Source organism: Trichophyton verrucosum (assembly GCF_000151505.1).
Source record: "Trichophyton verrucosum HKI 0517 chromosome Unknown contig00351_1.f1.exp, whole genome shotgun sequence".
In the NCBI taxonomy this organism is placed as follows: Eukaryota; Fungi; Ascomycota; class Eurotiomycetes; order Onygenales; family Arthrodermataceae; genus Trichophyton; species Trichophyton verrucosum.
Window position 1 is genome coordinate 65,187 of NW_003315411.1, and position 12,793 is coordinate 77,979.

The 12,793-nt window shown below is 45.7% G+C and overlaps 4 protein-coding genes across 4 annotated transcripts; 1 reads left to right on the forward strand and 3 right to left on the reverse strand.

The window, feature by feature from the left end:
- Window positions 1-937: 937 nt before the first annotated feature.
- Window positions 938-1,879, reverse strand: TRV_04481 (uncharacterized protein; the record flags this gene model as incomplete). Its single annotated transcript, XM_003021361.1, has 1 exon — window positions 938-1,879. The coding sequence occupies one exon, from the start codon at window positions 1,877-1,879 to the stop codon at window positions 938-940; it is 942 nt and encodes a 313-aa protein (XP_003021407.1).
- A 1,143-nt stretch (window positions 1,880-3,022) lies between these two features.
- On the reverse strand, window positions 3,023-5,598 carry TRV_04482 (uncharacterized protein; the record flags this gene model as incomplete). Its single annotated transcript, XM_003021362.1, has 2 exons — window positions 3,023-4,210; window positions 4,291-5,598. 2 exons carry the CDS (start codon window positions 5,596-5,598, stop codon window positions 3,023-3,025), a joined length of 2,496 nt encoding a protein of 831 aa, XP_003021408.1.
- A 1,924-nt stretch (window positions 5,599-7,522) lies between these two features.
- Window positions 7,523-9,408, forward strand: TRV_04483 (MFS transporter, putative; the record flags this gene model as incomplete). Its single annotated transcript, XM_003021363.1, has 4 exons — window positions 7,523-7,639; window positions 7,742-7,810; window positions 7,902-8,347; window positions 8,400-9,408. 4 exons carry the CDS (start codon window positions 7,523-7,525, stop codon window positions 9,406-9,408), a joined length of 1,641 nt encoding a protein of 546 aa, XP_003021409.1.
- Window positions 9,409-9,766: 358 nt separating this feature from the next.
- TRV_04484 (para-aminobenzoate synthase PabaA) lies at window positions 9,767-12,257 on the reverse strand (the record flags this gene model as incomplete). The annotated part of the gene is made up of 5 exons (XM_003021364.1): window positions 9,767-10,120; window positions 10,177-10,278; window positions 10,431-11,306; window positions 11,490-11,821; window positions 11,882-12,257. The coding sequence occupies 5 exons, from the start codon at window positions 12,255-12,257 to the stop codon at window positions 9,767-9,769; spliced, it is 2,040 nt and encodes a 679-aa protein (XP_003021410.1).
- Between the last annotated feature and the right edge of the window lie 536 nt (window positions 12,258-12,793).

Here is a 12,793-nt window from a genome sequence, read left to right on the forward strand (position 1 = left end):
AGCTCCAGCGGATATATCATAAAACGTAATTTGGGATTGGGATGCGTAGGCCTAGGCCAGCGGACCGCAGCTCGCCTGGACTTTCCCAGGACGGAGTCAGCAGGCACTGTTCGAAAATAGCCGAAGGGACGCAGTATTAATCTTCCGGGATGGGCTCAGTATTACTGCTGTTGCCCTGCCAGACATGCGCGCATAAAAGTATCCGTAAGATAAAAGAATGCCTGTGGCCAAAGCCAAGGGCTGGGCCAACGAACTGCCCTCGAGTCACAGAATTAGCGTTTCACTCTTGATATGCTGGGTTCCACGGGGCCATGCACAAGTACAGCAGCCCTGGACGGCCACTACCCGTCTCCCGTACGCTGTCAGATGCTCGCCTCTGTCGCTGTCAAAAAGCTGGCTGCCTGGCCGGGAGTTTGGGCAGACGTCGAGCTCGGCTCCCCTTTTGATATCCATCATTATTAGATATATATGACGGCAAGGGAGGACGCCCGGATGATGTAAGCGCGCTAAACCGCTCCGGGCCACGTGGAGCTGGACTCCGAAATCGTATGATTTTGACTCTTGCGCTAGCCGCTTCGGGCACCCTTGGCGCGTATCTGCCACGTGACCATCCTGACGCCTGGCCCGGGCGTCTAATAAGAAGGCAGCGAACAAGGAAGATTCCGGGGCCGCGGAAGGTTCCGGCCTCCCTTCCGCCGTGACGCTCCCCTGATCCGTGTGCCATTTTCAATATGTTTTATGTATTATCATTATATTCAAATGCTGGTGTTGATACTCTGACATATCGACATACCGCTGATATAGCGTTTCAGCTGGACGGTTGGGGAGGGAGTGGGGGACCCATGTGCACCCGCCTCCCGCTTGATGTGTCTGTTCTTCTACTTCTGTGGGCGGTTACAGGACCAGAGAGAGATTGAGCGAGAGAGAGAGGAGCCGCCTAGAGACTCTGCTCGATCAGCGCTACCTCGGCCATCACTTTCTTCACATTCTCCTTTGCCGCGTCGGTCGGCGGTTCGTATGGCCGACGTGGTCTCATCCTTTCTTCAGCATTTTCGATCCCAGCTGCCTTTGCACTGAAGACTGCTGCCGCATATTTGGTCGTGGCAATCCCAGACTTGCACGGGGATTCGGCTAACGCCGCCTTCTGATGCAGCTTCAATGCTTCTTCGACCCTGCCTGCTTTATACAGCTCATACACGTTTGATATAGTCTTGGGAAAGACGTTCGCGAACGCTGCAATGCATCCTGCCGAACCCACACTCAGCCCCCCAATTAAGAAGTCTGCCTGTCCACCGAATATGGAGAACCTGTCTGCAGCTAGCACTGCCACCAACCGGGTGATTTTCCCAACGCTGGCACAGGTAAGCTTCACCCCAACAACATTCGAATTGTCTCGTGCGATTGCTGTAATCATCTCCGAATCGAGGTCAACTCCATTGCACACCCCAGGGAAGTTATAAATAACCACTGGCAGCGGGGAACTCTCTGCGACCTCTCTGAAGAACGCCCTGATCACTTTTGGTGTAGTTGCCTTGCCGAAGTATGCTGGTGGGAGCACAAGGACGTAGTTTGCCCCTGCTGTGACCGCATCCTGGATGAACTGCAGCACCTGGCGGGTAGAGTGGCCGCCGACCCCAGCCATCAGAGGGTAGTCTGGGCCAACAGCTGCCCGGGCCGTGCTGATGAGTTGTGCCCGCTCTTCGCGTGTGAGTAGGAAGGCCTCTGCATTTGTACCCAGAATGACCAGCCCAGTGAGTCCAGAGCGTGCAAGATAGGCATAATACTCCTTTTGTGCAGGTAGATCAAGTTCATCCGTTGCTGGGTCAAAAAAAGTCACCGCCGGACACCAAACTCCCGCGGATGGAACTCGAGGGAACATCTTATAACGGAGTCTAGGAAAGATCAATCACTAAGAGCTATAGTCAAATATTCGCCTGTCTAGGTATATCTCTGTACCTGCTCTTCAGATGGTTGGGAGAGTAAATAGCCGATCTCACCAAAGCGCCGAGAAACATGGGGAAATTGTGGACTCACGCGGTCTCGTCGGCTAACTGACCCTCTTGCCGAGCCAGCCACCCTTGTAAGCGTTCGCCACACTTCACCCGTCGATATACGAGAGACTGGCTTTTTCTAATATTATTGCTGTTATTATCATTATCATCATTATTATTACGGACGGCCTGGTTTAGCAAACAACGTTAGTGGTCGGGTCTAGGGCCCGTTTGTTTGTTTTCAGGGCAGCCTGTAACACCACCACTACGAGACTACGTCCATTTAATACGTGCTGGCTTGCAAAATGGTGATATAAATATCTGCCGGAGCTGCAAGCTCGAGAAGCTCCTTGATCTTCAGCAACTGTCCAACATATCCAGACGACCAAGAATACACTAGTTACGAAGTTGTAACAACTCCTGTTCCATCCCTATATATACACCCACTTACTCCAATTGAGCCTATATCATCCAAGTATGCGGTTCCCTGCAGCATCGAGTCTTCTCATCAACCTTGTATCTGCTGCTGCATCTCGTATGATCCAATCAGCATAGTTGTCCTTGTCATATACTGAAAATGCTAATACCGGTTTTAGCTAGAGATACAAATTTAACAACACGCTGTCAACCGCCGAATGGATGTCGTTGGCTTGGAAATGCCCCATTCTGCCACGGTAGATGTGGCAAGGGTCAGAATATCTGCAGGTATGACAGTGCAGGATGTGGATTTTCTTGCTGGAGTGGTCACAAAGCATTATGCTGTGATGTGTCTTGTCAATCACTGGGTACAGACATAGAACCTCAGGGGTAAAATCAGACAAGTAGTCGGGCTACCTATCTTCAAACTACTAGGTAGAAGATGGAATTGGAACATCATTGTGTAAACTGGAATTGCTATCATAATCATCTCTCATAAACATAAACAATAAACAGCAAATTAAGGACAGTTTATTTTTTTTTTTTTTTTTTTTTAGACAAAGGACATAAAAATTGATAACTAAGGAAAAGAGTAGGACCATAACTCGTTTTCACTACCTTCTTTCGGGTACTATAGGTCGACGTCGAATATAATCAAGCTCTTCTTCGTCATACACTCGTCCATACTCACCGTTGAATAGTTTCTGCACATCTTTCCGGTAGTCGACGTATGACGCGATCTTGTACTTCAGGTAGTCATAAATCTGAGGCCTGAATGCCGCTGCCGCAAGCGGCTTGCCTTTCCCAGCGTAATTGTCTCTATAACCTTTCACACGTCTAAAGGTGTGTAGTGGGTTCCCCGAGGATTGTAACGCCTGGAGAAGCCAGAACTTCGAGGAATGCAGCCCATCAATAAGAGTGTCAGAGTGAAGTTTCCCGTTTGGGAGTAGAGGTCGTTTGGCTTCTTCGTGCCGGAGGGTATGGGTAAATTGCCTATAGCATATCTGGAGCCGGTCATCCTCTGTAGACAATAATTTGTCGATGTCCTTTCCTGTTATCCAGGAAGGTGGTGACATTAGTTCTATAGGTAAAGAGCATATAGATTGAACCTCGATGAACTGTTTGATATTCCACTCTTTGTCAACCAGAATATTTTGAACAGGCATGCTTCCTAGTTGCATGACGAATGGGCCATGGCGGAGAGTAGTATCCACCACTTGAGGTAATATGGATCTCATGAAAACTATGGTAGAAACAGTCTCAAAAGCTTCTACCTCGTTGGGTAAAATATTCTTCTGGTAGTCAATACGGTTGTCATGGATACCAATGCAGTCGTTGTAGAAGCTATCTGTACTGATGTAGGTGGTGTCACGCGGAATACCACTCGGAATTCCTAAATTCTCAAACCGGCTGATGCGAGAAAATAGGGGGCGATTAGATAACGATAGTCGGCCATTATTGTCAATAGTCCAGGAGCCAATTCGTTGTTGTGGAATATTTGCGAGTGACATCATGGCCTTCGCAAAACTGCGGTACAGATTTTGCGTCTTCGATTTCTGAATAAATTTCTCGTAATGTAACTGAAGGTCGTTATGGCGCATTCCAAGTCTGTCGGGCAACGGCCTTAACTCATCGTTGACCATGATCCTTTCGGTTAACATATAGCCATGGTTCAGAAGCGCAGTGCGATTCTGGGGAATATATTGACTGAAATCTGAGTTACCAAGGAAGAGACGGTGGAAGATACGGTATGCATATGTTTTTATGCGTTGCCATATTGTAACACACTCTGGCTTGAAGTACTGTTATGCATCAAGGAATCTGCTTGTTAGTGTGTTATTCAAACACCAGGAATAGCGGGCAGGATATACTGCATACGTACACTGAGTCCGCCTGGAAGCCCAAACCCGTAGAGTTTTGGGATTGGAATATCTGGGCAATTTTCACTGACCCAAATATGGGTTGCTGCCTCTGTTCGTAACTTCTCTTCTGCATTTCCAGGAAATTCTTCCTCGCCAACCATATACGGCAATGGGAGCTTGAATGCTAGTGGTGTTGGTTCCTCGCCCCCCGGATAAGCAACATACACAGGGATACAAAGATTGAAACGACCATGATGCCAAGTCTCTCCTGTAGTAGGATTTGAGACAAACACATGATCGGGACTCGGTAGTCCACAATGGGAGGCTACAATGGCTTGTATTTCCGATTCTCGTTGCCCTAACTCGAAATATAAATCTTCCTTTTTGACGGGATATTGCAGCGTTTGGATTATGTCGTCCTCCACGCTCAAAAGGGCCTGAGGCAGGGATATGAAACCATTGACAAGGCTTCGGAACAGATTATGTCCTTCGGGAGGCTTTATTTTCCAGAAAGCATCGGATCTTTGTAATGTTGGAATTTTAGGACCGGCCAGAATTGGGTATTTCTCTTCCATACTTTGATCACGGCGTTCCATTTGTCGAATCTGGTCCGAACAAGAGTGATCCTCCTCCTCGTCTTCGTCGTCTTCTTCTTCTTCTTCTTCTTCCTCCTCCTCCTCCTCTTCTTCATTATTCTCACTCCACGAGCTAATATCAGCTGCGATTTGTGTAGGAGAGAGCGCTGGGCTAAGAATCACAGTTCGCAAGGAGGTGCGTCTTGGAGGGGGGCCCCCGGTGGGATAATTCCGCACTTGACTAAATGGGCTTTTGAATCGACAATGGTGTAGATTTGGCCGTTCAGATTCCTCGGTATCGTCATCATTGCCATCGATGGAAATATCATCAGGGAAACACTCAAAGGGCAACTTCGTCTGCTTTGGAAGCCACACTGCCCGTTTTTCAGGTTCAATATAGTGCTCATTCCCCCTTGTCTGGCTAGGATCTTTCTCTTCAGGTCTGCTGTTTGAAAGTCCCTTATGGGTATCGGGGGTGCCATTATCTTTTTCATCAGGATTAGAGCTAAGCCGGGCACAGTCTTCGTCAATGTCGTGGCGGTTTTTGTGGGGTAGGACTGCCGATTGGATATACCTTTGCAATTCAAGGTAGCTATTTCTGGATTTATCTCTACCACGTAGTTGACGCTCGAGCTCAAGATTTGTCTTGAATGGATGCTGGTCCTGCACTTGGGTGCTTCTTAACCTCAGTGGTGATGCTGTGTCGATCTCAGCCTCCACGGAGGGGCTAAGCGCAGGTCCAGAATCCGGCATTTGGCGCGAGTTCTAGACGAATATATGAGGATCAATATTTCGCAAAAGCGTTATTCAATCAGATGATAGATATAACCCGATAATAATACGATCAGTGAGGGGATATAAAGATATAGAATGTGGTTTTGGGGGCCTGGAGCGGACATTGACTTGCCAGAAGTTGGAGTTGAATGTTTGAGTAATGAATTAGTATTGGAAGGCATCTTGACTTATATAGCAACTTTTGAGTCGAATTCCTAGAACGAAAAAGTGAATCAAAATTTTTCATGCGTCAAGGGCGGAGTAACCGCCAGCAAAAGGTGCCCTTGCATGAACTTGGAAGATAAAACATCCCCCTGTGTTCAAGAGGGGGGCTCCAAATTTAGCTGTTTCTCTGGCGCTTACAGAGATGACGAGTTAGTTATGGAACCGTTTGGAGGTATTCCATAGAGATTCTAAAAATACTTAGAAACCTTGGAGTAAATGTCATCCATGCTCGCTGCTCGCTACGCCGTGGTAGCCACTAGTTTGAGTGCTGAAGCATGCACAAGGGGTGTTTAACTCATGGTTTTGATGCAAGGATTCGGAGATGATCCTCAATATCAATGCAACCTAATTAATTTGAGTCGGGTATAGGCTAACTATACGAGCATCGGAGTTGGTGATTTCGTGGTTGGATGAGTTTCTCAGGGTATCCATTAGCGCTTAAAAAAAAGAGAACCCCATTGGCGTTCCGTGAGAGTTTTGGATCCACCAAGTACATTGGGGGCCATTGCCGTGTGGAATGGTCCAAGCGTGTTAAAATCCGAAACCTTGGGGTCCTTGCATGGCGCTTAATTCTCTCTCTCCTCCTTGTGCGATCAGTGAGTGAACTCCTGCCGTTCAGCCTTGCCCAAAGAAAACTGTTACATTGTTCTTGACACATATATCGATGTGGACACCGCTCCCGAACCGTCTAACCGGCAGTCTTGCTATTGTTAGTTCCAGGTTCATCCGTGGGATGCAATCCTTAGGTGCAGCCCACAAAAAAATGGAAAAAATGGACGAGGAATCAGAGTCAAGCCTGGGCGGCTAAAAGGAAGAAACGAATACTAAGAAGTGAATGGTAAAATTCTTAGTACAATAAATGTTGTTGTTGAATAATACTGCATTGATTCATTTTTTGCTATTATTCTCCTCTATTTTCTGAATGTTTCTCCTATTTTATATCCCTTTTTTCTCGTTTTCTTTACACAATAACTACAGCCAAAAGCCCACTTTGTACCTTTGGTAAAAATAAACTTTCGGAATCAGCGGAAGTGTAACCTTATTTATAACCCTTTTGACAACCAGTTTGATTTTACTATTGATTACATAAACATCCAGCCAGATCGTACCACTGCTTAGTAAGCAAGCCGTTTGATACTAGAATTGGAAATTCTGTCATCGAATGCTATTTAACCTACCACGATAGCATACATATATCATATCGATCGTTTTATAGCCACGAGTGCTACTCTGGAGAAAAATTTCCGAAAGTCTCTGTGCGGTTCCACTAACTTGGATACATAGGTTCCAGTTGACCGTCCCATCTTGATGCCTTCTGGGTGCAATAATGCTCATGTGGATATTTTAAGGGGAGCTAACTCCACTAACTTTCACGTGACTACGCGCCGAGGTATCCAAGACGACCATTGTCAAAACAGCCACAGCATTTACGGAGTACATCTTGTTGCTTTCATTCATTGCAATTTGTTATTCTTGAACAAAACTGATATGTCTCTTTTATTATAATGGGTTCAGTGGAATATGATGAATTCTTGATATGATTATCTGCAGGTCGGCTTTAAAATCTATATCTGCTCTTTGATAGCAGCGCCCAATCTGTTTACTACTGGTGAACTAACTTGTTGGATCACAACAGTCAAAGGCTGCTGGTCACCTCCACCTCAGAAACGGAATCGCAATGGACAAAAATGATCCTCTCAGAGAGCCACTGATCCCTCAGGCAGACGAGATGGGTCAAGGCGATTCTGCCCTGGCCATTATTGGCAATAGGCGCGTCCAGCTTATTGAAGAAGAGGTACGTATTCCGCCCAATAGCCGCGTTCCCAATGCGTATTCAGTACATTCTTCAGTACTATTAGTGTACGAGTCACCTGGACTAATATTATTCTGACTATAGAATAGGAAAATACGGAGGAAAACAGATAAAGTCATCCTTGCTATTCTTGTCTGGGTTTACTTCTTGCAGGTATGAAATGCCTGCTTGGCAATACCCCTTGACAGGCTTCAGTATTATCATTGGAATACTATGCTTATCCGACGTCGAACATCTTCATCAGATTCTTGATAAAACTGTTCTAGGCTATGGAGCAATCTTTGGCCTTATTGAAGATACACATCTCTCTGGCAACCAGTATTCACTTATTGGTTCAATTGGCCCCATAGCCCAACTGGCATGGCAACCTTTTTCAATGATTTTAATTGTCAAAGTGCCGCATCGGATCCTAACGCCAACCTTGGTTCTCGGCTGGGGATTGGCACAAGCTGCGATGGGCGTCTGTAATAATTTTGGGGGTTTGCTTGCCACAAGATTCTTTTTGGGCCTTTTCGAAGCTGGATGTCTCCCCCTTTTCAGTGTCATCACCAGTCAATGGTATCGCAGAGCCGAGCAGCCCATTCGAGTCGCAGCTTGGTATGGTACAAATGGCATTGCTACCATTGTTGCCTCCGCGTTATCCTACGGTTTGGGTCACATACCAACTAAAACAATGCGGTCATGGAGAATGTGCGTATTTACCCTTATCATGACACCCTTTGATTTACTGACATATTTTCAGAATATTTATCTTTGTCGGACTGGTCACTATCATATCGGCCCCATTCGTTTATTGGAAACTGGATAATGATATCCCTTCTGCTCGTTTTCTCACGGAGCATGAGCGCGAACAAGCCATCGAACGCCTCCGTGCCAATCAAACGGGGACTAGGGCAACGGAGTTCAGGTGGTCACATGTATTTGAAGCACTTTTTGAACTGAAAACATACTTATGGATTGCAATGAGCTTGCTTCTCAACATCGGTGCGGCCGTCACAAACACGTTTGGGCCACTCATCCTCAACGGCTTTGGGTACGACAAATATATCACATCACTTCTCAACATGCCGTTTGGAGCAGTTCAAGTTATTGTTATTATGCTGGCGTCATATTTTGCCCAAAAACATCGGAGAAAATCTGCGGTTCTGATCCTCCTGATACTTCCGGTTATTACAGGGCTTTCAATGCTATATTCTCTCCCACCAGGCAGTTCTCATAGTGTGTTAGTTTTGGCATACTATTTGCTTGCTTGTATCTTTGGCGGAAATCCACTCATTGTTACCTGGATTGTTGGAAATACCGCAGGTACTACCAAACAATCAATAATCACCTCACTATACAACGCCGGATCGTCAACTGGCAATATCATTGGGCCATTATTGTTCGTCAAGGAAGATTCACCTCGATACAGAAATGGATTGCGCTCGGTTCTGATATCATTCATTGCTCTCGCCGTTGTAATACTAGCTCAAGTTGCGAACTTAGTTGTCCTCAACAAATTACATAGGCGATCAAGAGCAGCAGAGGGGAAAAAGGCTAACATCAAGGATGTATCCATGAATGAGCAATACGCAGAGTTCGATGAGGAAAATGATGGCCTGGAGTTTGCGGAGTCCCAGGGCTCTGAAAGTCAGGACGAAAGAACTGGCGAAATCGACACCGCCAGAATAATTTCACGGAAACGGCTGGGAGAGAATGCTTTCCAGGACTTGACTGATAAGCAGAATAACGAGTTCATATATATCTACTGATGATGTGGATATTGTGTTTCTTTCTTTCTTTTCTTGATACCATTGTCAATCTGGTCTACATTCTTCGCTGGGATGAGTCTGCTTTCTAATTATGAAGCCTATTATACAGAACACGTCTAATTATGTACATTCATTACTGAATGGGAAGTAATGATACCTCTTCATAATAGCTTCTATCAGGGTATATGCGTAACACATGAACCTCAGTAAAACCTGCCGTGATCCTGAAAAATTGATCGGAATAACAAAATAGTCAAGCATTTAACCCAACTGCAGATGACCCGAGGTACGACAGTTAGTCATATGTATACTTCCTCTGATGGGCAGTTGATTAGGATTCAAAGCTTGCCTGCATCTATTAGCTCTGTTGAGGGAGCGCCTTGGCAACCGCATTCGCTTTTACCATAACCTCGTCCCATTCTTTATCAGGTTCACTTAGCCAGGTGATGGCGCCTCCAGCGCCGAGCTCAAGGTCAGCCCCATTTTTGACTATAGTGCGTATTATGACGGACTGATCAATAGTTCCACTGGCGCACATATAACCTAAGGAGCCAGAATATATTCCACGTTCTGGTTCTCCCTCAAGCTCATCAATTATCTTCACTGACCGAAGCTTTGGGGCGCCGGTCATGGAGCCTGGTGGGAAGCAACGCTCCACAACTTTGACACCCCCAACATTTTTGGCGATTTGAGATTGGATGGTGGTAACAAGCTATGAAATGAATTAGACAAAGTAGGACTGACTTTTATGAACTAGGAAAAGCTCACCTGATGTACAGTCTCATAGCTTTCAACTTGAAGTAACTTTGGAACCTGTATCGACTTGGAGGGGGAAATATTGTGCAGATCGGAGCGAATCAGATCAACAATCTACTCAGGGGGTCAGTTAGAAGGGGAGTAATAATGAAACATTTAATAGAGTTAGGGGCTGAATCTTATACCATTAAGTTTTCGGCCAATTCCTTAACGTCGGTGGCAAGCTGAATCTTTCTCCGTTCATCCTCCACTTGGTCCGGACTTACTGCTAGGGTGCCTTTGATCGGCTTCATTTCTGCAATTCCATCTCCGTCGACCGATATAAATCGTTCAGGAGAAGAGGAAAGTATAGTTGTGTCGCTAACCGGGAAGTGGATGTATGCAGAGTATGGGGCGGGGTTGCGGCTTCGAAGTGATAGGTATAGTGAATAGGGATCCACATCTGGGCAGTGTGCTCTGAATCGCGTGGTCAATGTGACTTCGTATGTTTCACCCTCTTTTATAGCCTGCTGAGCAGCATGGATTTTCTGGCTATATGAATTTTCATCGTCAATGGCTTCAAAGCTGGGTAAAGATGTTGGGAGAGTATATGGTGGTGAGGGTGGCGCGGCAAATAGTTCACGAGTGTTCGAAAGAATACATTCATATTCATGCTGGGTAAGACCAATCGGTGAATGGGCACCGATAAATTTTCCGATTGGGTCTTCTTCTCCACGACGAATCAGACCGAAGGCCATCCATTCACCCGTGTAATTGTCCAGCCTCAGAACAACGTTGGTAAAGAGATGCTGGCTGTCCGGAACAGAATGGGTGTTTTCCTTCTCAGTTGACTTCCTATATCTGTAACCAGGTAGGGATTCACGTTTCATCTCATACCCGAAGTACCCAATCAGTCCAACCTGAAGCAATGGCTGGCCCGCTTGGGTATCCTCTCCGAGTAGATCTGGCTGTACAGATGCAACATTTTGCTCAATGATGGTCCGCTGGAACTGGTCGAGCCATGACCAATAGGAAGTCGTAAGCTTTTCTGACTTGACTTGCTTTCCTTGTTGAGAGACAGAGAGTTTTCCAGTTTCTGACCAGTAGCATAGCGTAAATGCACCAATGCCCAAGTACGAATTTCTTGAATGCGCATCACGGACCTAGGCACAAAGTTAGTATATGGTATGTTTGATAAAGGTGTGAATCGGATAGATCTATCTGACCCTGGCACTGTCTAGCCAAGCTTCGCCATCCAAAGAATAATTTCGAATTATAGTATCAAAAACAGTTTGTGGTGCAACCCCTTTTCCAAGGCTTGTACCTTGTATGTAATACGGACGTACACCATCTGTTGCTATTGACCACGGCCTTTCATTTTGGGGATTGAATGTACCTTGGGCCTCCTTAACAATGGCGCTTTTGCTCAGGATAGAATCCGGTAGTAATCCAGTACTTGAGAAGTGGTGAGTAGTGCTAATGTCCGAAGGCTGGATAGCCCAAAACTGGAGGACCTTGTCCCGGAAATTATCCATGATGTGCTGACCATATTTGGAGCACACGCTTTCGGGGTGCCATTGAGTTCCGTAGATAGGGCGACTGCTATGCTTAATGCCCATTACCACTGGTACACCTTCATCGAAAGTCCAGGCCGTTAATTCTAGCTCCTTAGGTAAGCCTATAAATCGAAATCAGTAACACTTTCCAGAAGTGACCATTTAACTAGGATATTTCGAACCATTGAATGGAAGTACAAGACTATTATATCTTACACCCTCAAACTGTTCGGGAAGGCCTTCAAAGATTCCAGTTTTGTTATGGTGAATTTTGCACACTTGGCCATGTTTGATGTTTGGTGCATGTATAATTTTTGCTCCAAAAGCTGTACCAATCCCTTGGTGGCCCAAACATATCCCCAGGATTGGTATGTTAACTTCTCTGATTAGTTTTGAGTTAAAGCCGAAGTCTGATTCCTTGTCAGGGCTTCCAGGACCAGGGGAGAGAATTATAGCATCCAAATGAGGAAGTACTGATTCCTTAAACGTATCCCTAATATATGCTTTGTCAGTGGATTCAAGTAACGAGGTGATAAGAGACCAACCAAGTGAACTCATCAAAGCGTATGACAGCCACGCTCCAAGTATTTTGTAAGAGTTGCAGGATGTTATTTGTGTAAGAGTCATAATGATCTATAATGACAACGCGTAACGGTCTTGTGTCTGCCGTCATTATGCCTTGATTGTTAGCAGCGGAGGGGCTGTCCTGAAGAATATATACCGGTATACGCTCTCCAGAGTAGCACACTCCCGGGGTAAGGAGGAATCCGAGGATGTGCGCTTTCTGAGAACCAGGGCAAGACGAATTTATACAAACAGCCCTCCCAACAAAACTAAGTCCCGAATAGAAGATATTCGGAGCAAAAGCGGATTCGGAGGTCAGGGTTCTTTAGGAGAGATACCTCTGGTACTGGGAGCTTTCGCGTGATGCCTGGAATTTCCACAGGTTCGTCTCATTCAGGGTATACATATACTGCTCGTGAGCCACAACAGCTGCAGTTATTATTATATGCGCCCAGCAAAGCTCTTCAATTACGGAACACTTCAGGTCTTAAAGATATCAATATCTAATTTTTTTTTTTTTTTTTTTTTTT